Source organism: Filicampus tigris, chromosome 1 (assembly GCF_054856515.1).
Source record: "Filicampus tigris isolate MCC_2025a chromosome 1, RoL_Ftig_1.0, whole genome shotgun sequence".
NCBI classification, from domain to species: domain Eukaryota; kingdom Metazoa; phylum Chordata; class Actinopteri; order Syngnathiformes; family Syngnathidae; genus Filicampus; species Filicampus tigris.
In genome coordinates, this window is record NC_141217.1 from 903520 (window position 1) to 930113 (window position 26594).

Sequence of the window (26594 nt, forward strand, 5' to 3'; positions counted from 1 at the left end):
TTAACGTGAAGGTGATCTATGGAGAAGCATTGAATATTTTACAGACCCCTATCTACCATACCTTGGTGGGATACACGGATTGACGAAGAACTTCAGAGAAGGCTTCGTGACAGTATTGTATGACTTTTTGCTCAGAAAACTTAAGCAAACGGTATACCTGGAAGCTGAGACTGAGTTGAAGGCTGATGATGACCTGGATCAAGATGTCATTGGAACAATGACAATGGTAGCTCCCGGCCACTCTATTTACCAGCCCTCGCAGTATCGAACTCAGCTGGGGACAACTGTATTGGGACCTGGCACTGTGTCAATGCCAGGCGACCCAGAAAGAAACATGCAAGAATTCAAGGCTTTAAAGGAACTGGTTCGCCCTAAAAGCCAGAAAGAAACTGTCAAGGCATATTTATACAAGATATGGCCCATGATTAAAGATGCTCAAGCTGCCAAAAAATTATGGCTACAATATATCATCACCAACCCCATCGAACCCAACCAAACGGCTCAAGAGGTCTATGAAAGATGGGTAGATGATGAAAAAGATGAAGATGCACACATAGCTAGGGCTAAAGAACATATGAAGCAAGGAGTCACGCTATTAAACATGTGGCATAAACTGAAGCAAGTAGTGACTCCAACAAGATACATCAAAACCTTGAGACTGATTACAATCGAAATGGGAAGCGAAGCCATCCTCGTGAAGATGGCACCAGATAGCACAATATCTCAGATTGAGGCCTCCATTAGACAATGGGATCGTTTAACCAAGCACTACAATGAGAAGCGGAGAACTGCTCCGGCTGCCAACCGTTCACGAGGGAATGATCAACAGTTGATTCAAGAGCGCAGCAGTCTTCGCAGAAAGCACCTTACTCAAGGCCTCAGCAGCAGAAGACAACTAAAAGTCAAAAACAAACTTCCCAGGCAAAGCCACGGCAAACAGCCCAGAAGACAGGCCCCGGAGGTTATGTGCCCAAAGACGAATATGACAAAATGACGCCAGAAGAAAAGAAGGCTCTTCATGAGGCTTGCAAGGCTGCGACCTCAGAAGAGCCCAGTCAGTAATGGAAGGAAAGGCGCGGGTCATCCTGGAAGGAGTTTATCGAAAAGGAGACAATCTCTACACTACGATGGAAGAAGTACCCTATTTGGTAGACGCAGGAGCAGAAATGCAAACCCTTGCAAAGGGTACCCGCCTTCAAAATGGTACTAGCCCTGGTAATGGAACGAGCAGCCCCGTCGACTCTATGAAATTGATAGCGGTACGGTATGGATTGACAAAACTATACAACCAAACTTGTCTGATGGCACACAAACACAGTGCAAAAGAAACATGGAATTCAACAAGAGTTGACCAATTGGCAGCACTTAAGAAAGAAAACCCTACGTACCTGGGTAAAGGTGACTTTAAGCTGGCGCTAGGAGTAGAAATCACAGAATTGTTGAAAACGAACTATACATGAGGATTAAAGTTGCTAAAACAGTTGACTACTTACCCCTGGACGTCAAAGAAGAAATTCTTCACCGCAGCCTTAGTGGTACAAAGTGTAGCCGCCTGGACAAGAGAAATTGAAGTGGACATTTTGTGTTTATATACAACACAACCCCAAGTTGTAAAAAGAAATTGGATACGGATTGAAACCCAACAATCACACGGAGCAACAAGATGGTACTCCAACACTAACTGTAAGCCTTTACCCGACCGTAGTGACGGGTACTCGGTGTGGAAACCCGAATGATCCACTGAGAAAGGCTTTATTTCCATGGCAACGCCATTAAATCACAGTTGCCTACTTCAACTCCTTAGTTGGGAACCATGCTGGAGCTGTTTGACTTTCGACTGCTCGACATCTAATACAGGGGGCAACAGCACACTGCTCTCTACCCCTGGTGAAGGGCGACCAAGATGAACAAAGTCAAGCAGGACCTGCTACACCAACCCCCGAGTACCTATGAGGAAACCAAGACGAAAAAGAAGCGTGACTATTCCACATGACATAATGGAATGCGCAAAATTGATGAAAACTATTAACCACTGTTATTGGAATATAGGAACTACGTGTGGGGCCTCTAATGGCCTCCCGAGTAATTACCATGTGATGAGCCAAGTAGAGTCTGCCTCGAAACCTCGCAAGCAGCTCTCACCCACTGTCGGTCGGGGCCGAGGAGCAGTAGACTACGAACATTGGCTAAATGAGTCCCTTCCCCGGATATGGTTCGCAACGTTGAAGGTTTACGAACCTAGATGGATATACACAGAAAATGGAAAAGACGAATATCAACTGAAACCAGCAAACAGAAGATTTTTGGTTCAACTCATGGATCATGATTTGAAACATGTGCCCAGAAATGATTTTAACAAGATAGACCAGTGCGTAGTGACAAGGATTTATGACGCACTCCATTTACTAGATTGGCAAGTGGGGACCTCACCGCGATGTCTCTTAGAAGAGATTCAAGGAAAAAATTTCATCTCGATGTATACAAGCCTGAAAAAGAACGGCACAGTAAAAGGAATTCTTCAAGCATGGATGGAAGTCCACACCAGCGACCTCAGTAGAACCTGGTGGGGATTCAACCATCATGAGATGAAGAAGTATGCAACACCCTGTTTGAATGTATCAGTGTATTACTGGGTTCAATACCAGTATATGGCTATAGTGTACTCCAAAGAACGAGACACTTGGCCATCCAAAAGACCTTATTTATTTGACAACCAAGGCCGTGGAAAATGAAATGCCAAACTGAAACAAATTGCAAAATAGAACTTGCAAAACAACCCTGTGGAAATATACCCAGTTGGAAAGATGAATGTGCAGACAAATATAAAGATAATGACTATCGCACCATTGAAGGTGCTCTATGGGTCAAGGAGCGTGCTGGAGAATGGGCACGAAGACACTCCACTGGAAGACAATAATGTATTAGATGGCGGAAAGACTATGGCCTAAAAAACAACCCCCGATCGAAGACAACTTCCCCTACAACCTGAGCCTTTGGTACAAATCATCGAAGGACACGCTTTTAGGAAAGGTTTGTGTGAAGGAAAATAAATTATTGGATTTGACTGGGTTGGCCCTAACAAGATTTACAATAATGGAACCTGCCATTCTCCCTATGAACATTGGATGACATGTGGCCATGGGATCAACCTTCATGAGTGCCAATGGTACGAGAAGATATGACTCGCAGTTGTTCAGACTGCCAAAGTTGCTGTTAGAACCATCGTGGAAGTGGCAAGCTGAAGGACTGTCAGGTGTGGGCACCTGGCTACGAGACGCCTTCGTGAGATCTGGACCATCCGTTCCTGCTGGGACTATTCTTCGTCTTCGCTGCTACTGCCGCCTTTGTGATCTTCAAGAAAGGGGTCCTGAAATGGTCCCGACTCAGACAATCCGAGACGACGACGTCATCGAGAGAAGGCCCTCCCTGGGAGTAGTCAGCGTGACTATAAGAACGGCGCCCTGACTCACTGCTGAGCAGACGGGCTCCGACCTTTACACCGAGTACTCCTAGGTGGGAGGGTAACCTTTTTTGAGCCATGGCTTGTAGTGACCCTTCTAATGGAACACATAGAAGACCAGACGCGCTGAGAAACGTGAGTAGTGAAATAGAATTTTGGATCATTTTTATGATATGGCTATGTCATAGTTGTACTGGCCAGTGGTACTTGCATCAGGCCGATTGTGATGCTTGTGTCGGTGACAAAGGTCCTGGTCTTAAGGTTCGTGTTTTGTACATACACCTTGGGCCTAGGACTGTTTGTGGTATACATGCATGACCGAGTAGTGATTAACTATAGAACACCCACCGGAATGGCAGAAACTTTCTTGCTTCTGTGCTGGGTTATAATGGATATAACGTCGATAATGATTTTTGAAGTAATGTATGGTGCAGCAATACTGGAAAGAATACTTGCCATGGCTATGGCCCTGTACATTATGAGTTTAGTCTAGTTTTATGGGGAGTAGTATGGGGAATCATATCCCTACTCCTCTGGCTAGGCGTAATTGATCAATTGGTTTTAGTTGCCTGGTTCTTCACCTATTCAGCCTTTTTTACTCTCCCACCTCGGAGTCACACTGCGGAACGGGCATTGTCACCCGGATCCCCGAGCATTATTATGCGACCTCCTAGAGTTTCCAACACTTTGCCACGCGAAACTTGTTCACAGGTTTGCGTTGTCGAAAGAGACAAACCGATTAATGTTTAAACGGTCGAGTTGCTGCATTGACTTTGGTTTACTTTATATTTTTACAGGATATAATACCAAGACCGCGGTGTGTCCTGTATGGGTCAATCTTCCTCCAATCTGCGTGGATCGTGGGAGATGCCTTAATGGGACACTGCTGTTTCCCTTCACCTCTAAGCCAAGCTAGCGAAAATTGGCTTATTCCTGAAGGGCTTTATATCAGAGATGGTGATTGCTCCTTGGATCCGGAGAGGTTGTCATGGCCTGGATTTGCTGACCCGGCCATCAGTGATGTCCTGGCAGGAGTTGGAATGGGACAACCCCGTTTCCCTAGTGGTATTTATGGTACCAGTGGCTTTCTTGTTGGCCACGTATATCCATTACTTCGCATGACCTGGCGAATGTTTGATGGCTCTCATCGCATGACAATTCACCTGGAATGTGGTACTTGTGTCTCAGCCAGCCCTAAAACTGATCCGCCCCCCCCTGAGTCGGAAGGCCGTGACCCCACTGCGGACCCTCTGGCTGATGATGTGGTTGTGGTCGAGGATGTGGAGTATGTGACTGACATGGGTGACAGCGGGGAAGACGAGGGAAGCGACGAAGAGGGTGATGGCTCGATAGCTGCTGCCCCTCCCCCTTCCTCTGCCTCCATGCAACATACATGTTATCTCACTTAGAATAGATATTGCTTGTAACAGTGATTAAGGATAATTAGCCCATGTGTATTATTCATTCATTCATTATCCATACCGCTTATCCTCACAAGGGTCGCGGGCGTGCTGGAGCCTATCCCAGCTGTCTTTGGGCAGTAGGCAGGGGACACCCTGAATTGGTTGCCAGCCAATCGCAGGGCACACAGAGACAAACATCCGCACTCACAATCACACCTAGGGGCAATTTAGACAGTCCAATCAACTTACCATGCATGTTTTTGGAATGTGGGAGGAAACCGGAGTACCCGGAGGAAACCCACGCAGGCACGGGGAGAACATGCAAACTCCACACAGGGAGGCCGGAGCCAGGATCGAACCCACGACCTCTGAACTGTGAGGCGGACGTGCTAACCAGTCGACTACCGTGCCGCCCCCATGTGTATTATCACTCTCAAAAATATCACGTGTATAGAAAAGTAACTAATGTCATACGTATTGTTTACATGAGAGATTGACTGTAACAATGTTTGTATGAACATTATTTTATTATGTTTTTTTGCTTGGGCATAAGAAGTGAAAGGAATTTTGTCAAAAGTCTAACTTTGTGAACTATTGAACAAGAACAAAATGTTCTTTGTTGCGAGGCCTTTTAACGGGAAACAGTTGGCCAGCAACTCAAAAAGGGGAACAACGCCCTTTCTTGGCAATGATGCTATGATTTCTCGGAAAAGCAGAACAAGAAACAGATGGCCAGCAGTTTGAAAAGATCAACGCCTTTTCTCGGCAGTAGAAGTACATGTTGCCATGTTTTTTGCAAAACATTAAGAAAATAGATTTGTTCAGGACTTTCCACATTTCCACATTTACTGGAATGTTCCATGATCTCATTGCTTGTGAGACGAGGCTCTAAAAGCCAGCGTCTCAAAGCAACAGTGCTCTTTCTGAACCAAAAGGCGTGTGGTGCTGAGGTGTGTGTAAAACGTCTTCGAAGGAGGAAGAAAAACTTAGTCTTTTTTCCACTTTGCAACTTTTGCTCAGCCGAAAGGATTATCTTCTTTCTTCTTCTTTTTGGACATCTCTACATTATAACAATGATAAGGTAATTCTCTGGAAGAGACACACGATTGCGCAGATAGATTAAGTCAGTCGAGCGTCTTTAATTCTTCGTTTTCCCCAAATAATCTTGTCAATAATTAGACTTAATGTATTTTTAAGACTGATCACCTTGACATTCACCTAAATTAGACTTAGTATTTAATCGCATTTAACCAATTTTATCATCACTATATATATATATATATATATATATATATATATATATATATATATATATATATATATATATACGTATATATATATATATATATATATATAAATATATATATATATATATATATAAATATATATGTATATATATGTATATATATGTGTATATGTAGAGAGAGAGAGAGAGAGAGAGAGCGAGAGAGAGAGAGAGAGAGAGAGAGAGAGAGAGAGAGAGAGAGAGAGAGAGAGAGAGTCGCTGTCCTGTGAAAAACACTTATCTCCAAAAATGGAGATAAGAGTTTTTCACACGACGACGGTATTTTATTTTGACTGTAGTATGTAATACTCTTCTGAGGCCACAAGATGGCAGTGTAAATGCCCGCATATGTGTCCAAAACACCCACAATACCACAGTGCACAGGCTTGTGGACACAAGAGCTAGAACGTGCTGTCCACGTATGTGGCTACTAACCCTAAGCCTTAACACATTTCAAAATCTCACCTGGACCAGTTGCAAGTCCACAACTGTGTTTGTCTTGAGATCCATCATGGTATAACTCCCATACTTTGCTGAGTGACCTGTTAAAATAGTTTGTTCAAATATTGAAATTAGTGTGCACTTTTTAACTTAAGTCTCCAGACTTCATATATTTGCAATATTCCAGTAACATAATACCTTGGGAGTCAGCACTCATGTCACCGCCAAGCATAACTTTGCCTTCTTCACACAGCCGCTGCTGATCAACTGCCGGTTCAATAAAAGATCTGGCATGCCGGCAAAATATTTCATACTTAGTAAACTGGAGGTTCATTGCTTTGAAGACCTTTTGGTGTGGAAGAGAAATAAATAAAATACATTTAAATTGATGTAAAAATAATCCACTCAAATTTTTATTACATCCACCAAAGAGGTTATGTTGCTGGCTGTGTTTGTTTGTGGACAATAAAACTAGAAAATCTGTCAAGGATACTATATGGGGAAATTATTTTGCTAAGCAGAGGTCTGCACTCTACGAGTGCTTTAAAAGTATATGTTTATTTTAAAAAAATGTACCTTTTCGATGAAACATTTTCTCTACATATTAATTTAACCACTGCACTTTAAGGCAGCTAAGCTAATATTTTTTTTGCACCACAGATGCAATGCTAACAACCACACAAATAATGTTATAATAACCAAAGTCTCGCGGAACCGCTCCATAATGTTTGTATGCCAACACAATCCTACCATCACTCATTCTCAAATAATATTGGATTTACGACTGTAGTGTATAGTCAAACGAAGATGTAACAGATTGGGCTGGATCATCACTCAAGCTTGCCCTGACAAAGGCCTACCAAGGCTGAAACGCATAGGCATTTTCTCCAACTGGCCGTGTTAAAATAAATACCTTTTAATTCAAAATAACTTGCCTCAGTTTCCAGGTTTTTTGAAGTCCTGCGTTGATCCCTCGACTGAAGAGCACCAAAGAGACATTTTTGAGAAAACTACAAATATCTGAGAATCACTCCTGTATGCTTTGATTGCTTGATCACAAATAAAATTATTTATTTGCTTTGTGATCTTAACATTCTAAAGGAGACTGGAATTTGTTCATACCTTTACTTCTGAAGTGAGACTGCAAGTGTTCTCGAAGCCAGCTGAGTCCCTACACAACGTGTGGGTAATATGTCCATCTGGCAGGCAACGCTCCTTGAGAGGGGGTGAACAATGGCCTGTTGAACCACTGCTACTTGAATGGGGGACTGCTGAGCAGATGATTGGACTGACTGAGTTGTGCTGGCCTGTTACCAAAATATTTAATAAAACAGATTAACCCTCAAATATAAAAAGCATAAAAACTGTGTTGATCGCTCAACTGTCTTGTTTGACTTGCTACAATATATACATTGCTGGGAGGAAAAGTCAGGAATTAAACATTTTAGCATGCCAATTTAGTTTTTGATTACTGACAAAAACAATGTCGACAGCAGCACAAGATTTGGAAATACATTAGCAAATAAGCATCTCACTTCAAGGATTGGAAAGAGACATTGATCAAGCTAAATTTCAAATAGCATTCATTTATAACTGTAAAGAGTTTCACAACATGTGTTATATACTCACACCCTTCGAGATCGATGTTATATTAACCGGTCTGTTAGCCGCAAAGCTAACGTATACGATTACAGTACAGTACTTTTAGCTTACACAAAGAAAAGCTTCTATGAATGATGACACGCCAATGTCGAACAGCAGCACAAGATTTGGAAATACGTTAACAAATAAGCATTTCACTTAAAGGATTGGAAAGAGACTAAAAAAAAAGCTAAAACTAAATTACAAATAGCATTCGTTTATAACTGTAATACAGCATCGATGTTATAGTAACCAGGTTGTTAGCCGCAAAGCTAATGACTCAAACAAGTCAACAATATATCACATCTGATGGAAATTACTCCGAAAATAGACTTACTTGTACAGGGTTGCTCCCAGTTCCAGAGAGAGCTCGTATTGATCCCAGGCAAAGCCAATGATGTCCAGTGAATCCACATTTGTATTATCCCAAATTGCTGAAATAGTCATCAGCAAAATATTTGCCACAAACTAACACGTTTTGGGAGGTCTTTGGGCACATTCGATTTATAAATAAACCTCAACCACAAGCCTTTCTGTGGCTCGGATGTAGGGAGAAGAAAAAGGTTTTTGTTGGCCTTTGTGCACTGTGGTATAGAGCAGCTCCGATGGGCTTTTCTGGCTTCCATGTTGTCCTGCTGTAAGTTTGTAACTGCACAATTGTATGTCGGCTGAGGGCGGCGTTCACGCTGAGTGAGGGACGTATAACCAAAAAGGGGCGAGTTAGTGTGTGGTTAGTGACGTATATAATTGCAGGCTAATGAAACGGCCCGTTTGTAAGTGCTGATTGAGCTACTGTATGTTGATACCAACGGGAAACTGTTTCCCCATGGACAGTTTCTCTCACAACTTTGTAAACTTCGTCAGGTTGGGGAAATGCATATTTATGACTAAAAACCGTAACACAAAGAGATTTCATATTAGCAGCCCTTTAATTAAGGTTTTATTTCCAAATTCATAAATTCAATGATTTTAAGACTTTTTAAGATCCTGTTGGAACTTTATGGCAAATTCTTTCAGAAACATAAAAAGGCAACATAACAACAGAGAGCTTGGACTAACGTCAGAATGGCCAATTTGACCAGGAAGTACTGTACATTAACATGAATGACTGTTGTGTTATCTCACCGCCCTCCAAATTATTCAACCTTTATTTGTTTTCTTCCATGTCCTCTTAGAATCTCTGCATGATGGCAAACCATCCCCAAAACCTAAACTGTTGCTAAAGTACTATCTGAGTTGTTCAAGCAAGGCTTTGTGAATGTGGGACACAGCCTAGAGTGTGGACTGTGGGCTAAACGTTAGCCAAAGAAACCATGGAAACTCACCTCTCCACCAGCTGTTTGTATCGGGGGATTTCCCGGGCATAGAGCAACTTGTTGACCGGAGAGTCCTGATTGGACATAAAGCGGTCACATGGGATTACATGTCAGGCACACATGAAGTCAAGGGTAAACGGCCACACGAGTGACGTACCCGCCCCACTTTGTGCTCTGATGTGGTACACGAGTCAATAAAGGTCTGAGCAATGACAGATAGGACAGCATCAATGCTGTCCGTCACCTGGACATCCAACACAAACTGGGGGTTCTTCAAGATGTTCACCCAGAACCTAAGAGGGAGACTGGTTGTACAGGCAGACAGCCAGGTTAGACAGACAGACAGATATACAGACAGGTTGGCTGCCCAAGTCATCTTGTTGGTGTCTCACCTGTTGGTTTTCCAGATGTGGACTGTTTCTGGGTCATCAATGCCATGTTTCTCCGCCATGTCGTCCAGGAAGTCAAAAAAAAACCTGACGGCAATGGGAGGAGGGCGCTTCGCGCCTTCACTCAGAATGGCAACAAAGACGTCATCCACGAACTTCTGCAGAGTTCCCTATGTGCACATGTGGACAAGTGTGTCAGGACTACTTGACCCATGAAAATGTGAGTATAAGCTTCAAGGACGGTAGTCTTCCTTCAAGGACAGTGGTCTGGTCATTAAGTATCTAGTCCAGCCGGGTACACACATAAGGATATTGTTTGTCAGTTTAGCGTGCTATTCTCGGTGTTAATCCAACCCCCTTTTGACGCCTTTTGATCAAGGCTGCTGGTCACCGCGATCTATACATGTATATTAAATTAAAAAAAGCTTTATAGTAGAGGAGGCATTACATCTGCCTCAAAGTATTGACGATGAGGATGAATTGCTCGGCTGACACATGCACGGCTGAGTCCGCCTGCCCCGCAGTGATTGTCGTGATGCACGTTGTTGGAACGCTCAAAAGTTGTTCTTCTTTATCTTCGGAGGCCGTGGTATGGCGGGTTACAATATAGGTTTGACTTTATGGATTTCTTCTGGCGTCTTCCATGCTAAAGAGAACCGACACGGCAGGACAGCGTTTTGTTACGTCTCAGACGTGAACAACAGCGCTCTAATTCTCTCTCTCTCTCGTATTTCCTTCGCACAGGAAATGCGCTGTTCCAAACCAAATCAAAAAAGAATAAATAGTTAAGCACAATTTACGTAAATAAATATATATACTCACAAAACAATATTGCAGAATTTTAGAAAACTAATATACAAAATAATATGTATTTTTATAACAGCACAACACACACACAGTGCGAGAGCCTAATGGGACAATCTCAGCGGCACACTGTTTGTCATTCATTCATCTGACACAATTTACATTAAAATATACCCACAACAGAATTTTAATTAACAAAATACGTTTATTAGACATCCGAGCAGAGAGTAACAATCTTTTTAGTCGTTCTAAAACCAAGCGGAGCTTGAGCAACAAGTCGCCCGAATGCGTGTGTGCGCATGCGTGTGTGTACGTGCTTGAAAGGGCTGGGGGGCTGTTTGCGTGAGTTGAATCCAATGCTTGTTTTTTCAATTGAAGACGAAGTCAACCCAAACATATTTTTTTTCCAGAATATGTTCTATGCAGGCCCCCTAATTAAAACAAGGCATTCTGATTAATATTTTGTTTGTGGAATATGAGTTAAGTTGTAAAATCCATCAATTTTTGACCATTACAGACCATTTTATCACTTCTGTCGACTGAAATTGACATCACAGATGCCCTGAGGGCTCAAATTGCGACCAATCATGGCTCAGTTTCAGAGAACAGGTGAGCTGTCATCGTTACGTGAACCCTGACCAACTGTGATATCATTTTCAGTCGAAAGACATGAGAAAATGGCCACCCCCAGTGATGACTAAAAACAGGTGGATTAACTCTTATTCCACAAATGTTTTATTTAATTCCTGTAGTAGCTGACCTCTGCTCACTGTGCAGTCAAACTTAGAGGACAGTCACTGTCGCAAAGACGTATTGAAGCAAGTCTTATTTTCCAAATTCCAGCCTTTGCGATTTGAAAATGGCTTCCTGCTTCATTCAGATGTCGATTTAAATTTGATTAATGGTTCACATGGCGGCACGGTGGTCGACTGGTTAGCACGTCCGCCTCACAGTTCAGAGGTCGTGGGTTCGATCCCGGCCCCGGCTTCCCTGTGTGGAGTTTGCATGTTCTCCCCGTGCCTGCGTGGGTTTTCTCCGGGTACTCCGGTTTCCTCCCACATTCCAAAAACATGCATGGTAAGTTGATTGGACTCTCTAAATTGCCCCTAGGTGTGATTGTGAGTGCGGATGTTTGTCTTTCTGTGCCCTGCGATTGGCTGGCAACCAATTCAGGGTGTCCCCCGCCTACTGCCCAAAGACAGCTGGGATAGGCTCCAGCGCGACCCTTTTGAGGATAAGCGGTATAGATAATGGATGGATGGATAATGGTTCACATGGACTAAGTTACTTGATGGCTCATTGGAGGAATCCAAAATGATTTTGCACTTTGCAAAGCTAAATTCAAATACCACATTAGTTGTCCGTCTTTGGTGTATCGTTCAACAGTTGTATTTCTGGATAAGAATCGCATTCAAGGATCAAAGAAAGCTATGAGAACAGTCTTTGAATCAAAATCTACTTTTATTTTTTTCCACATTGACATGTTAGTCAAGTACATATCGGTTCCAAACTTCATAAAATTGTAGCTGAAAAATACGATTAATCGTGATCAATTATGGAAAATTTGGCAATTAGTTAAAACAATTTTAATCGCTTGACAGCACGAATATATAAACGACGACCAAGTTCTTCTGGGAATGCGCCAGTGGTTGTCAAGTGTTTCCGAAGAGGACTGGAGACGCAATTGTTGTAAATAAATGTACATGTAAATGTCAACAAGGAAATATTTGCTTTGGAAAGCCACATTTATACAAAAAAAAAAAAAGACATAGGGTAGGCCGCCAACAGAGCTCTGAAGGTGGAAAGGAAAAATAAAAATAAAAAAATTGCGTTCTCTCGCAATCCAATCTTTGCAAAAAGGACTCTTGCATGCAAATCCAGAGCGCAAGCAAGGAAAAAACGTGTCTATAAACACCAGAGAGGTAGCCAGTAGGACGCTGATCAGAAACTCTTGCAATTCAGACTAATAGTTTGTGCGGGCGCTACTGTAGCCACGGGCTAGCTACGTGTGGTCTGTCAATCATCTGATACCTGGTCTAATAGTTATCCATTAGTTTGGTAATTTATGTAGTGAGATTAGATCGCAAATGTATTTGTGGAAATTACATTGTTTCAATATTGAGTGTATTAACTTGCTTTAATTAAATATTGCTGTTTGAAAATCTTAGAATAGTGATTGCAGAATAAGTTGATTTAAATGTATTATGACTTTTTAGACATAATACTCAAGCATTTCATTGGTTTTGATCCTAGGCAAATCATAATTGGTGTAGCTGTCACTGTAATAAAGTGTGTACAATAATATGGGATTATAAAGTAATTCGTGTTAAAAAGCGGTCCTGATTAGATTAAGGTGATTTGTATTAATTAAAAGTAGGTTAAATTAAATTACACGACAAAATTCTTAAATAATTGTCGTCATTTCTGCAATTTAAAAATGGTGATTTGTTATTTATCATTACAGTGATTGGGGTTATGTCATTGTGTATATAACAAAGTGCATTGTCTCCAAATGGGTGGCTTGGAAATAAATAAAAGGAAGAAAGAGAAAAGCTGCCTCGTCTTTTGAGTGAATCCCAGCTTCAAACTCTCTTTAGATGAGATTGTCCCTGTCAAGTGGCGATTGAGTGAAAGAACTTGACAGTGGGTGTGTTTGATGTCTGAGGACTTTCCTCTATGTCATCAGACATAGTTGGAGTTGCAGACTTTGTACTGACTTCTCCATTTGCATCCAAGAGCTTGTTAACATGCCTTCGCCATATAACATCAGGCACTACACTTACAGTATGTGACAGCGGTCCTGTTTGTGATACAATCTCCACAGAACTGCCACATGTCACTGTGATTTTGATAATCTCTGGCAAGGATTTTCTGGCCAATTTAAGATAAGATAAGATAAGATAAGATAAGAATGCCTTTATTGATCCCACAGTGGGGAAATTTTCGTTGTTACAGTAGCAAAGATATAGGTCACACAGGGGCGGCGGCATAATGTGGCCATTAATGTATAACATTGACGGCAAACATTTAGAATCAAACCTATGTAGATATACGCAGTAACATGTGTATATACACATGTGTATACACACCAACCTACATCTACATAAAAAATATGAGGAACACTCATTTCGGCCTGTACATAGTACAGAGGAAAAAATACTCTAAGTGACAGTGCTGCAGTGCTGTAGTGAAATGTAAGGAACAGCATTGGATAAAAATAAAACTAGACTAACAGTAGTGGGGAATGTTGAGTATTGCACGGTATTACAGTAGTGGGGAATATTGGGTATTGCACGATACGAGCTCAGGTGCAGGACTGCACAATTGCACTAATGACCGCCAGTTTGTAGAGACTACACAATGTTCTTGTTAAAGAGTCTGACAGCAGCAGGCAAGAAGGAACGGCGGAATCTCTCCTTTGCACAGCGAGGGTGTAACAGTCTGTCACTGAAGGTGCTATGGAGTGCTGTTAGGGTGCCCTGGAGGGGGTGGTCCGGGTTGCCCAGCATTGATGACAGCTTGGCCAACATCCTCCTGTCCCCCACCGAGTCCACAGAGTCCAGGGAGCAGCCCAGGACAGAGCCGGCCCTCTTGACCAGTTTGTCCAGCCGCTTCTTGTCCCGGGCCGAGACGCCGCCTGCCCAGGTGACCACTCCCTGGAAGATGACCGATGCAACCACCGAGTCATAAAAGTTCCTGAGGAGTGTCCCCTGAACCCCAAAAGACCTCAGTCTCCTGAGTAGGAAGAGTCTGCTCTGACTCTTCCTATAGAGGGCGTCTGTGTTGTCGCACCAGTCCAGTTTATTGTTCAGATGAACACCCAGGTACTTGTAAGTTGAGACTCTCTCAACATCTGTTCCCCGGATATTCACTGGTGCAGGTGAAGAGTGCTGGCGCCTACCGAAATCCACCACCATTTCTTTGGATTTCCCCGCATTGATCAGGAGGCGGTTCTGCTGGCACCAATCCACAAAACCCTGAGTAAGTTCTCTGTACTCCCGATCATCTCCGCCTGTGATGAGGCCGACAATCGCAGAGTCGTCAGAGAACTTCTGCAGGTGACAGGTAGGGGTGTTGTAGTTGAAGTCCGAGGTGTAGAGGGTGAACAGGAAGGGAGCCAAGACAGTTCCCTGTGGGGCCCCCGTGCTGCAGAGGAGCACGTCAGACACACAGTCCTGTGTTCTCACATACTGTGGCCGGTTTGTGAGGTAGTCCTGGATCCATGTGGTGAGGTGGTGCGCCACCCCCGCCCGCTCCAGCTTGTCTCCCAGTAGGGTGGGCTGGATGGTGTTGAAAGCACTGGAGAAATCAAAGAACATGATCCTCACAGTGCTCCCCGCCTTCTCCAGGTGGGAGAGTGAAGTGTGGAGGAGGTAGATGATGGCATCATCCACACTGATGCCAGGCTGGTATGCGAACTGGAGTGGGTCCATTGAGGAGCTCACCAGGGGGCGCAGGTGGACAAGGACCAGTCTCTCCAGGGTCTTCATCAGGTGAGACGTCAGCGCCACTGGTCTGAAGCTGTTGAGCTCCTTCGGGTGGGGGGTCTTTGGCACCGGAACCAGGCAGGATGTTTTCCATAGCTGGGGGACCCTGCCCAGCTTCAGGCTCAGGTTGAACATGTGCTGGACAATTCCACACAGCTGGTCTGCGCAGGATTTGAGGAGCTGGGGGCTGATGCCATCTGGACCCGCTGCCTTCCTCGCCTTCATCTTCTTCAGCTCAAACGTTCTTAATTTTCATTGTAATTGAGTTGGTGAATAATGTTTATCTTGGACATTTTGCTGATGTCAGGCTTCAGTAGATCCAGGCTTGAGCTTAGGTTTCTTCCTATAAACATTGCAGGTGACTGACCAGTTGTGGCGTGTGTTGTCTTACTGTCGGCAATCTGTAAACTAAGTGTGTAATTTTCTGTAGCTGAGGCACTTCCTCCTTCCTGCTTGATTTATGGACTACTTAAAAGTTTGAACAAAATGCTCAGCCAGTCCATTGGTAGCTGCGTGGTGAGGAGCAGAAATTATGTGGCTTATGCCATTGCTTTTAAGGAAACTCTGAAAGTCCTCACACGTAAATTGGGCACCATTGTCACTTGCTACTTGCAGAGGGAAACCTGTATGGACAAAAACAATTTGCAGCACTTAATAGTCTTTGCAGAAGTAGCTTTCTTTAAAGCGAAGACTTCAGGGCACTTTGAGTGTGCATCAATGAGAAACGTGGTCCATGAAGGGTCCAGCTTAATCCACATATATGCGCTGCCAGAGAGCCACTGGCCAATTATATCATGCAAGTAGGGTTGTCACGATACTAAAATTTCAAACTCAATATTGATAACCAGGAAAAATCTCGAAACTCAATATTGATAACCATTAACACTGTTTAGAGTGGAGATGGGGTGCTGCTGACCTCAACTCGGGACGTTGTGGGTCGGTGGGGAGAGGACTTCGAAGACCTCCTCAATTCCACCGACACGCCTTCCACTGAGGAAGCAGAGCCTGGAGACTCTGAGGTGGGCTCTCCTATCTCTGGGGTTGAAGTAACCGAGGGAGTCAAAAAGCTCCTCGGTGGCAAAGCCCTGGGGATGGATGAGATCCGCCCGGAGTGGCTTTCATGGTTGACACACCTCTACAACATTGCGTGGACAGTGCCTCTGGATTGGTGGTGGTCCCCGGGGACCGGAGGGTGTGCTCCAACTACAGAGGGATCACACTCCTCAGCCTCCCCGGTAAGGTCTATTCAGGGGTGCTGGAGAGGAGGGTCCGTCGGAAGGTCGAGTCTCGGATTCAGGAGGAGCAATGTGGTTTTCGTCCCGGCCGTGGAACAGTGGACCAGCTCTACACCCTCAGCAGGGTCCTCGAGGGTGCATGGGAGTTCGCCCAACCAGTCTACGTGTGTTTTGTGGACTTGGATGAGATCCGCCCGGAGTTCATAAAGGCTCTGGATGTTGAGGGGCTGTCATGGTTGACACGTCTCTACAACATCGCGTGGACATCGGGGACAGTGCCTCTGGATTGGCAGACCGGGGTGGTGGTCCCCCTTTTTAAGAAGGGGGACCGGAGGGTGTGCTCCAATTACAGAAGGATCACACTCCTCAGCCTCCCCGGCAAGGTCTATTCAGGGGTGCTGGAGAGGAGGGTCCGTCGGAAGGTCGAATCCCGGATTCAGGAGGAGGCCCCCACCCAGCAAAAATGGCCCCCACGCAGCAAAAATGTTTAAAAAGCGTCTGTGCATGACGCCGCGCGAGAGATGCTAACGGCAGAGGTTTATTTAAAGTGCATTAGCTGGCTAATTTACTATTCAATCCGCTTACCTTATGGGCACCCACTTCTGGGTTAACAGCTTGATGAACCGCTTGCCACTACAAGTGGTATGTGAGTATGGAGAAGAAGGGGGCGAGTCGAGAGTTGTAATGTAACTGCTTTATTTAACAGCGGTCATTGGTGATATGTCAATGCAGCGGACGTGAAAGAGGTTAGTCTCTGAACGGATGGGTGGAGACACGCGGTCCAGGGAGCGCTTCCGTTGGTCAGCCCGTCGGGTTGTTGATTGGCTTGCAGGTTTCCCCTCCGTTTCTGGAGCGCCGATTGGAACACTCAGTCCGTGTGTGGAGAAACAAATCGCGCAGGAGCAGTTTCGGTGCTGTTATGTTCAATTGAATCTGGCGGTGTGATTCAATTGAAGCCAATGTAATTAGCGCGGGCGGGCGCAGCTGCGTGCGGGGTGGCGTGGATGATGCGTTTGGAGCGGTGGGACGTGGAGCGAAGAACCAAAAATCCACCCTTTCGTCCATTCGGTACGGCTAAACAAATGAACATTTTTCCCTCCTCGCCTCGCAGCAGCTAATCAGCATCGGGGAGTACTGCGTCACACACAGCTTCCTCTACGCTCGGCGGGTCTTGTGGCGAGCGCAATATGGAGTAAGTCGCGGTTTGGACATCCCAAGCTACAGTATATGACACAGCAAGTTAACACTACCGGAACAAGAAAAAAAGAGACAAGGCTTGCAGAACCGTGGGCGAGGAGCTTGTTAAACCTCGTATGTTTTGACTTTCTTTCTTTAGTTTTTTACAGGTGTTGAACTTTACCAAGATGGCAATATTGTTTGCATTAGCTTTAGCACAATGTTGGCCACTTGACTGCGATGTTGAAACCTTTTTTTTGTTTTGCCAGTCATCGTCTACTACCAAGCAAGGCCCCTCCCATTTCCGATGTGCGCGAATGAAGCGGCTGCGGCATTCAGGTTTCAGATTTCCCGCGGTCAAATGCTAGCGCTCCTTCTTCTTCTCATTCTTCCTTTTCTTCCCCCCTCCATGCAGACCGAACGTGTGCAGTGCACAGCGTTCCCAATGCAAGTAAGTATACGCAGTTGGGTAACTAATGGCGCGTTTGAAGCGTTCGGAGGCAATTTTGGTTGTTTGCCCATTTCGCCGAGTAGGATGACATGAATTTTTGGCCAACTCGCGACTACCTCACACGCATGAGGGACGATTAGTGGGTCAGATTAAAAACCACCTCCGCCCTTGCTTAGTCAGTCCCTTTTTTAAAACGTCTTCCCCCGTCCTCCATCCCAAAAATGGGCGTCCGTCCCGACAAGCATGCTGCTTGGAGGCAATCTTCATAGATTTGATCTCATGCTAGTTGAGTTTGATTTGTCTTAGCCATCGCCGCCCAAATAGGTTAACGCCGCCATATTTTAGTACAAATAGCTCAAGGTTACAGGTTTGTTCTTCATATTTAACTTTTACCTTGAGTTTTCCCAATGGTGAGATTTTTGGCAACGGTATGTCTTCAGTTTCACACCTGTGTGACATCTTCATTTCTTGTAGTTTTTAAAGGATATGATGGAGAGTGCTGAACCTGTGTCCAATTCCATTTATAATGGCACTCCATTGACTTTAGGTGTCAGCCAAATCAAATTGTCCTCTTCTGTAGCATATAAATCTAGGCAATGCAATTACTCTTCATTTGAACTTGAGTCAGTGTCTTTGTCCTCTTTTTGCACTGCTTATATAAATATGCATGTATACAAATGCACTGACGTCTTTTTCCTTAAGCCAACACTCAGTAGGGTCATGTGACTGCTTGCCGCATCTAAAACAGGGCTTCAATTTGCATTTTAAACACAAAGCTTGTTGCTGAATTTTTACCTTTCAATTCTGTTGCATCCTTTGCTGCTATTTTCGCTGATATGGCTATTTCCAGTGCTCGATTGAAGGTAATCTTGTCCACCGTTAGAAGGTGTTTCTGTGTGTGCTCGTGCAGTCCACAGACGAAAGGGTCACAGAGCGCGTCATATAGTGCCTCTCCAAACTGACAGTGTTCCGTAAGTCGCTGAAGCTCGGCAATGCACTCCAACACGGACTCGGTCCTTGGTTCCCCTTATGAAACCTGAAGCGCTCGGCAATCACTAACGGTGCTGAATTTAGGTGTTTTTTAAGTATTGCCATTATCTTGTCAAAAGTTTTGTCGGCAATGAGGCTGCGAAGTAGGTTGTACGCTTTCACGCCCTTAACACTGAGCAGTACAGCCACTCTTCTCTCATTTTTGATCTCGTTAGTGAGGCAATACTGTTCAACTTGTTCCACATAAGCTGTCCGGTCCTCAATGGTGCTCTCAAAGTTGTCCATGTGGCTCAATTTTCCAGACATGTTGGCCTTATTCTTCACCTTGGTCTTGCTAGCGATCACAGCACCTCCAGTTAGCTTTTTGCCGGGTGAGCAAACTTCGTCCACAAAGCAAAAACCAAAACTTTTTAGAACTTGTTCAGTTTGGTCGTTAGCACACCTTGGGTCCTTTAATGATTCTCGTCGCCAGTTTTGTTATGTTTATCACTTACATAACCTTTATAAAGATGGCAAACATCAGTTTCGTAGTTTGCTGTACTCTTTTACCAAACAGGTGCCGCAGTACAACTCACGCTGTGAAGGCAACACACTGGGTGGTAGTAACAAAAAGTAGTCCCCCTCACTTTACAATGGATTGTATGATTGCCTAGAGCAAATACGTAACAACTGTATCTAATGTGTGGAATTCTTGAAAAACCGCAGTTTGTTGGAGAGAGAAAGAGTAATGTAGGAGGACTTTGAACGGTTAGTGAGGTAAAGAAACGTCCCTCACATGGACATTTTGTGCATGAAAAGAAAACGCTCAATTTTTGGTGTTTTGTTTTGTTTTTTACTTTTTTAAGCATCCCCTTGCAAAAAACTTTGCGTTATATCTCATTCATTGTGAAAGAATACAAAGTTTTTTTCCTGCCTTCTGGGGAACATATTTATACGACATTGAGTAGGCCCCCAGAGACGGCTGGTATAGCCTCCACACTACCTGAGTGAGGGAGAGGATAACCAGTTTAAAAACTGGGTGGATGAGCATTGGGTAGGATATGACTTTGTTTGTTTACCGGCGCGTCCTTGTTCATCAGTCAAAGAGATACTTTAATTGGCTACATTCCGTCACATAACAGTTTGCAAAGTCAACTAGCTCAGGAGAACTCAGTTTTCCCCACGCACACATGAAGATTTGTGTTAAAAAATATTTAACAGGTTCATTTTTCATTATTTAGGTGCTGTCTCCGACTGGTTTTGGACCCTATTATCGGGATAAATCCACTTTTAACACACCTCACATAAAAGGACAGTCTTATAAGACCTAAGATTGTTGGGCATTTGACATTATTGGTCGAGAAGGGACAAAATCGGGACAAAAACAGACAGATTCAACTGCTCCTACTTACAATGACAGCATTCTGGTAAGGTGATTCACACAGTTTCCTAAATTACCTTCATGGAAAGTAGTCTGGTCAGGTAAATCTCAGGTATGGCCTTGGCTCTTTCTCTCTCCCTCATGCTGCTCTTCCTGTGTTTGGGAATATCAGGATCCTCACTGCTTTTCACCAGATGCCAAAGTCGAAGTCCCTCCTCTTCTCTCTCCAGCATTGGTGTTTCTACAGCAACAACAAGACGTTCCACTTGGTTCTCGGTCTCATGGGTTCTAAACATGCTGTGCAGACTCTTACTCTCCCCAGTCTGGAACACCTGATTGACTCGAGCGCCACTAGAACTCTGGGAGCGTGGTACAAGAGCGACTGTGGCTCCGTCTGGAACCTGAAGAGGCAGAAGGAAATATCAAGAGAACTAAGCCATCTCGCTAAAAACAAAAAACAAAAGTAGTATTGAAAATCATTACCTTGTAATGTTGCAGCGTATTGAGTCGTTTCCAGCGACCATGAATTACTGCGGTGACATCATCATCTGAGAGGGTCAGGTGTCCTGCCTGACCTGAACGCCACTCTATCAATAAAACAAATAAAGGTCGGTGGTTAGAAGTAATTGTCAAATAGAGCTTTAACGGGTGAGAGAGATGTTTACCCAAATCCAGGCTGTCTGCTACTGGTCTCTGAGAGAACGGGACTCCTCTGTAGACCTGGTCCAGGATCTTGTCCTTCACCTGACCACAGGCACACAGTGAGAGAGGTGATTGCAAAACTTGTCACAGCTAAATAGCTGAGTGTGAGGAGGAGGACAGCAAAGGTGGTTGAGGAACAGACAAATAGTGAATTAGGTAAAGAGCAGATACATAACATTGCATTCTGCACACCACAGCCAACACCAAGCCATGCAATACAGTACATCTAGACAGGGGTGCACATAACTGGTACGCAGGTACGCATGCGCAACAGAAATCACGGATGCGTACCGGAATTTGCATCACAACGCTAATTTGAATACCTGTACACACTAATGGTGCACTGCAACGAATCATCATCATCGGTACGGGCAGAATCCAATCAGCATTCAGCAAAGGAAGTTGAAAAACCTCAAGATAACACGTAAGTCGCATGTACGACAGCGTTTTGCAAACATACTCAATGAACACACTGCCTCCGCAAAGGCTAACTTCAAAATAAAGCTTACCAAATAGTACATTGAGTCATTGATGCCAATGCCTTGGTGGACTTTTACTTTGAAATTGGCCCACGTGGTGGCGTAACGTCTAACATGATTTCCATTTTCGACGTTATGGCAGTTTTAACGCTTGCCACCAACACTAACGCAATGCCGTCCCGAATTTAGTCTGTAATTTAGGATGTGAACAAAGCGCTGGTTAATTACGCTGTCATTGTATAATATGGTACAAGTCTCTGACGTTAGTGGCTAGCAGCTGTTATCATTAGCTGGTATTTCAACAGCTGTTCCTTGGCTTACAGTACTTTTTCTTTCTTTTTAACTTTTTCAATTTTGTTGACCAATATTACTTTGTAATGTGCTGCCCATGTTGAAAGGAAGGTGCCTTAAATTGCACTTCAAGGTCTTTTTCATTATGAAAAAAAAAAAAAAAAAATCCAACTGTCTTCATTTATTTTAGAAAAACACTTTTGCTCCATAAATAATTCTAAGAAAATATTCAGCTCAAAATGTCTGGGAGGATACCTTGGAATTTATACACTGTACCCTGCCTTATATTGTGTTAAGTTGTGTTCTTAAATCCTAAATGGCCATTTTAGACGTTTTTTTTTATGGGCAAAAGTGTCTTATAAAATAAATGAAGACAAAGTTCTATTTATATATATATATATATATATATATATATATATATATATATATACACACATATACATATATATACATACATATATATGTATATATATACATATACATATATACATATATATATATATATATATATATATATATATATACATATACATATATACATATATATACATATACATATATATATATACATATATATACATATGTACATATATATATACATATATATACATATATACATATATATATCTACATATATATACATATATATGCTGTTTTTTTTTTTTTTTCTCGAAAAAAACGAAAAACGATCCGATACTCAAAATCCGTGACAGATCCACGTGACTTATGTGATCCGTTGTACCACGAGTGAGTTCCAAAGACAATCTCCTGGTACTCATGTGAGTGCCCCATGAAAAAATGATGTGCACCCCTGTGTATGTATGCATATATACCATAGATAGATGGATAGATGATAGATGGATAGATGATAATGGATAGATGCTAATGGATTGATGATAACGGATAGGTGATAGATGATAACGGATAGGTGATAGATGATAACGGATCGATGATAGATGATAACGGATCGATGATAGATGATAACGGATCGATGATGGATGATAACGGATCGATGATAGATGATAACGGATAGATGGATAGATGATAACGGATAGATGGATAGATGATAACGGATAGATGGATAACGGATCGATGATAGGTGATAACGGATCGATGATAGATGATAACGGATCGATGATAGATGATAACGGATCGATGATAGATGATAACGGACGGACGGACGGACGGACGGACGGACGGACGGACGGACGGACGGACGGACAGACAGACAGACAGACAGACAGACAGACAGACAGACAGACAGACAGACAGACAGACAGACAGACAGACAGATAGATAAGGGCCACATATAAATGTGAACATTACACACACAAACACGCACCGAACCCTCCCCCCCACACACACACAAACACACACACATTTTGCACACATTTGAAATATTTCTGTCACTGTTCTGAGGTCATTTTGCATTTTTGTTTTTGTAGTGAATAAAGTACTGTCTACTACAGAAAGAATGTTAAAACAATTAATTCAAAAATTTAAATTTTTATCTCATGAGGATTTGTTGTGATAAAAAATATGAACAGTATGTTGACTGTACGTATATATCTGTCTTGTGTCTTTTATCTTTCCATTCCAATTTACAGAAAAATACGGCATACATTGGAGATAGTTCGAATTGTGATTAATTACGATCAATTATTTTTTAAGATGTGATTAACTCGATTAAAATTTTTAATCATTTGACAGCCTTACTTATAATGTCCAAAAATCGGCGATCAATTGGCACCAAATTTAATGTGGACATCCCTACTAATGCCCACTTCAACTTATCAAAATGATTAACCTCACCGTAGCTGATTTATATGGGAATGAGGAAATGTGGAAGTGAGCAGAGCTACATAGATTTATGATGGGACGAGCGCACAGTCAGGATATTTACAGAGATTGAAGTGGGAATGAGTAGATGTGCACATTTAGTTGGATGAGGAACGGCCCCAGTTTTTCGACCTACAACACACCGTCGAATTTGGAACGTAACAGACGAAATGGTTTCAATGGGGCCACACTCGGCTGAAAGCACATGCCGCTCCCCGATGATGTGCACGTTCAAGACAGCCCCCAGTGTTCTATGAGGTCTTAGCTCACTTTCACGCTGCAAGCTGTTGACTACAAGCGGTGTCAGGACAACGCACGCGACTGCTTGGGAGGGAACCCCGCGACATGAAGATCGACACAGGATCCAAATAGCTCCAAACTATTGTGCAGAACACTTTTATACTTTCACAGGTTGAAGTGGACAAGATCAGTAATGTGCGTTTGCATTTTGGTGGCGATCGGTCGCCGTTCCAGACAACAGAACTGACAAAGCAAGCAACATTACGACGCTTGCCTCCCTCCCTCCCGTGACGTAGACTGCTGAGACTGTCAAAATTTTAACTTTGCAGGCGACTTCTCGAGGGCAGATCTGGGGTTTACGGTTTAGGATTCGCCGGGTCCAGACCCACTTCGAAGTCCCAGGCTTCTATGTTAGGTGGCTGTAATTGGCTTACAGTGCAACAATGCAATGGGATCTGGTGGCTGTGTTGGCAGCGCTTGTCCACCTGCTCCCAGATTTGGAGGTTTTGGAAATCAGTGAGGTGTTTAAAACGGAACAGCAGAGAAGGAAACTGATTCGATAGGCGACACGTAGACTGGATGGACAAATTCCATGAAGCAATGGATCAATGGACCACAGACACAGACTTCACTTTTGTGTTAGTCGAGGAGAAAACCCCGAAAGTGAGTGAACACCCTTGCAGACAGAGTTCTGCCATTAGCTCACGTTCAATCGTTCAAACAAGGTGCTGGACATCATAGGGCAGAACTTCTTCCAGAGTGACAGTCAGATAAAAGTGAGCTGCCCCTATGGTTGTGAGTTCACCTAGGGGATGTTGGAATGGTCAACTGTCATTTGTGGGTGGAGTTCACGAATTTGGGCACGAGTTTGGATCAACCAAGTACCAGTTTTGTCGAAAGGCAGTTGACTAGATTAATGGTTTTCGGGTTCCGGCTAGTACACTGATGACCCCTTGTGGTGGACATCCTGAGTGGGTGATCGGCCGTCGGCTAGTCATAACAATGTGGGTCCTTTGGTTGGTCTTTGGACAACTTCGTGCCTGGAGCAATACCGTAGCCACGTCCAACCATGATATTCAAAACCATACATCCAAGGGAGGGATTTGTCTTTCTGGGTTTAGTTTCCCCATCACTCATGGGCTGAGCAATGTTATCATTAAGGGTGTGGACATCAGCGCAGCGTACTTAATGAAATCCGCATAACCAGAGATGATGTATTTGGTCAAATGATTTATTAATCTTTCCAGGGATTCAAAATTTTCAAAGGGACTTTCAAGAAGTTACGCTATTTTTTGTGAAACTCAAACTCAAAATGCAATTTACCAAATTATGCGCACAGTTATGTTAGATTAAGATGCCCTAGTTACTTTTTAAATCTCAAAGAAATATTGTCCTGATGAGTAAATTCAGTTAGCTAACTGAGCATGCAATAACTTGAAATTTGGAAGTACAGGTCCTTGAAGACATAGTATTAAATTGTAAAAATATTTGATTTAATCTTGTTTTCCCAAATTGTTTTACAGCTTGATTAACACATTCAATTGCTTGGTTCAATACATATTGAAAAAGTGGTTAAAGCGACACTCGGATAGGTTGAAGATTGGCACTTACATATATACTGGGTATGCATGTAAAAATTACATCAGTACTTAAATGGGAAGTCAACCCAAACATATTTTTTTTCAAGAATATGCTCTATGCAGGCCCACTAGTTAAAAAAAGGAATTCTGATAAATATTGTGTTTGTGGATTAAATTAGAGTTAATCTAAGCGTTTTATTCATCTCTGGGAGCGGCCATTTTGTCACTTCTGTCGACTGAAAATGACATCACAGTTGCTCAGGTAACGACCAATCACAGCTCACCTGTTTTCTGAAGTTGAGCCATAATTGATCGACATTTTGTCACTTCTGTCGACTGAAAATGACATCACAGTTGCTCAGGTAACGACCAATCACAGCTCACCTGTTTTCTGAAGCTGAGCCATGATTGGTCGTTATCTAAACCCTGAGCGTTTGTGTTATCATTTGCAGTGGACAAGTGACAAAATGGCCGCCCTCTGAGATGGCTAAAAACGGGTGGATTTTGCAGTTTAACTTATATTCCACAAACGCGATATTAATCAGAATGCCATGTTTCAACTACTGGGCCTGCATCGAACATATTCTTGAAAAAAATATGTTTGGGTTGACTTCCGCTTTAACTTCACCCCCATCACTAAAAGAGTGATTTAAGGACTTTTTGGGGATGAGATTTACAACAAATTGGCACGCCTCCTTTTGGAGCTCATATTTTTTCCACGTCAGATGTCTGTCATAGCAGGGACGCAAGCGTTGCAATATCGCTTCGTTTGTCACATTCTGTTGTCTGAAACTGCGACCAATCTCCATCAAAACTCAAATGCATGTTACTTTACATTATAAAGCGTGCTGGTCACTTCTTCACTTACACAGGCTGAAACGTACAAGAGCATGAATGTGCACACGAACCCTGGCGACTGGTTGTTCAGACATTTATCTACGCTAAAGTTTTGTTAAGATGGCAGCCAGGCTCGTCAATATTTTCCCCTCAGGGCTAACAGTAGCCGTTGCGGTGGTGTTAAAAGT

The 26594-nt window shown here is 43.2% G+C and overlaps 1 protein-coding gene across 17 annotated transcripts in view; it reads right to left on the minus strand.

Moving 5' to 3' along the window:
- Nucleotides 1-26594, minus strand: part of plxnb3 (plexin B3) — a 243701-nt gene that overhangs the window by 29516 nt on the left and 187591 nt on the right. For 9 of the 17 annotated variants that reach the window (XM_086046166.1, XM_086046125.1, XM_086046116.1 and 6 more), the window contains 6 exons: nucleotides 21104-21182; nucleotides 20922-21025; nucleotides 20516-20839; nucleotides 9939-10105; nucleotides 9704-9851; nucleotides 9556-9620 (listed from right to left, as the gene is read on the minus strand). In XM_086046166.1, the coding sequence (XP_085902292.1) occupies nucleotides 9556-9620; nucleotides 9704-9851; nucleotides 9939-10105; nucleotides 20516-20839; nucleotides 20922-21025; nucleotides 21104-21182 (887 nt within the window). Of the gene's footprint in view, nucleotides 1-1388; nucleotides 1416-1493; nucleotides 1948-2090; nucleotides 2239-6613; nucleotides 6691-6787; nucleotides 6936-7524; nucleotides 7567-7711; nucleotides 7897-8567; nucleotides 8917-9555; nucleotides 9621-9703; nucleotides 9852-9938; nucleotides 10106-20515; nucleotides 20840-20921; nucleotides 21026-21103; nucleotides 21183-26594 lie in introns of all 17 variants that reach the window. The other 8 variants (XR_015088842.1, XM_086046183.1, XM_086046181.1 and 5 more) reach the window with 4 other exon arrangements.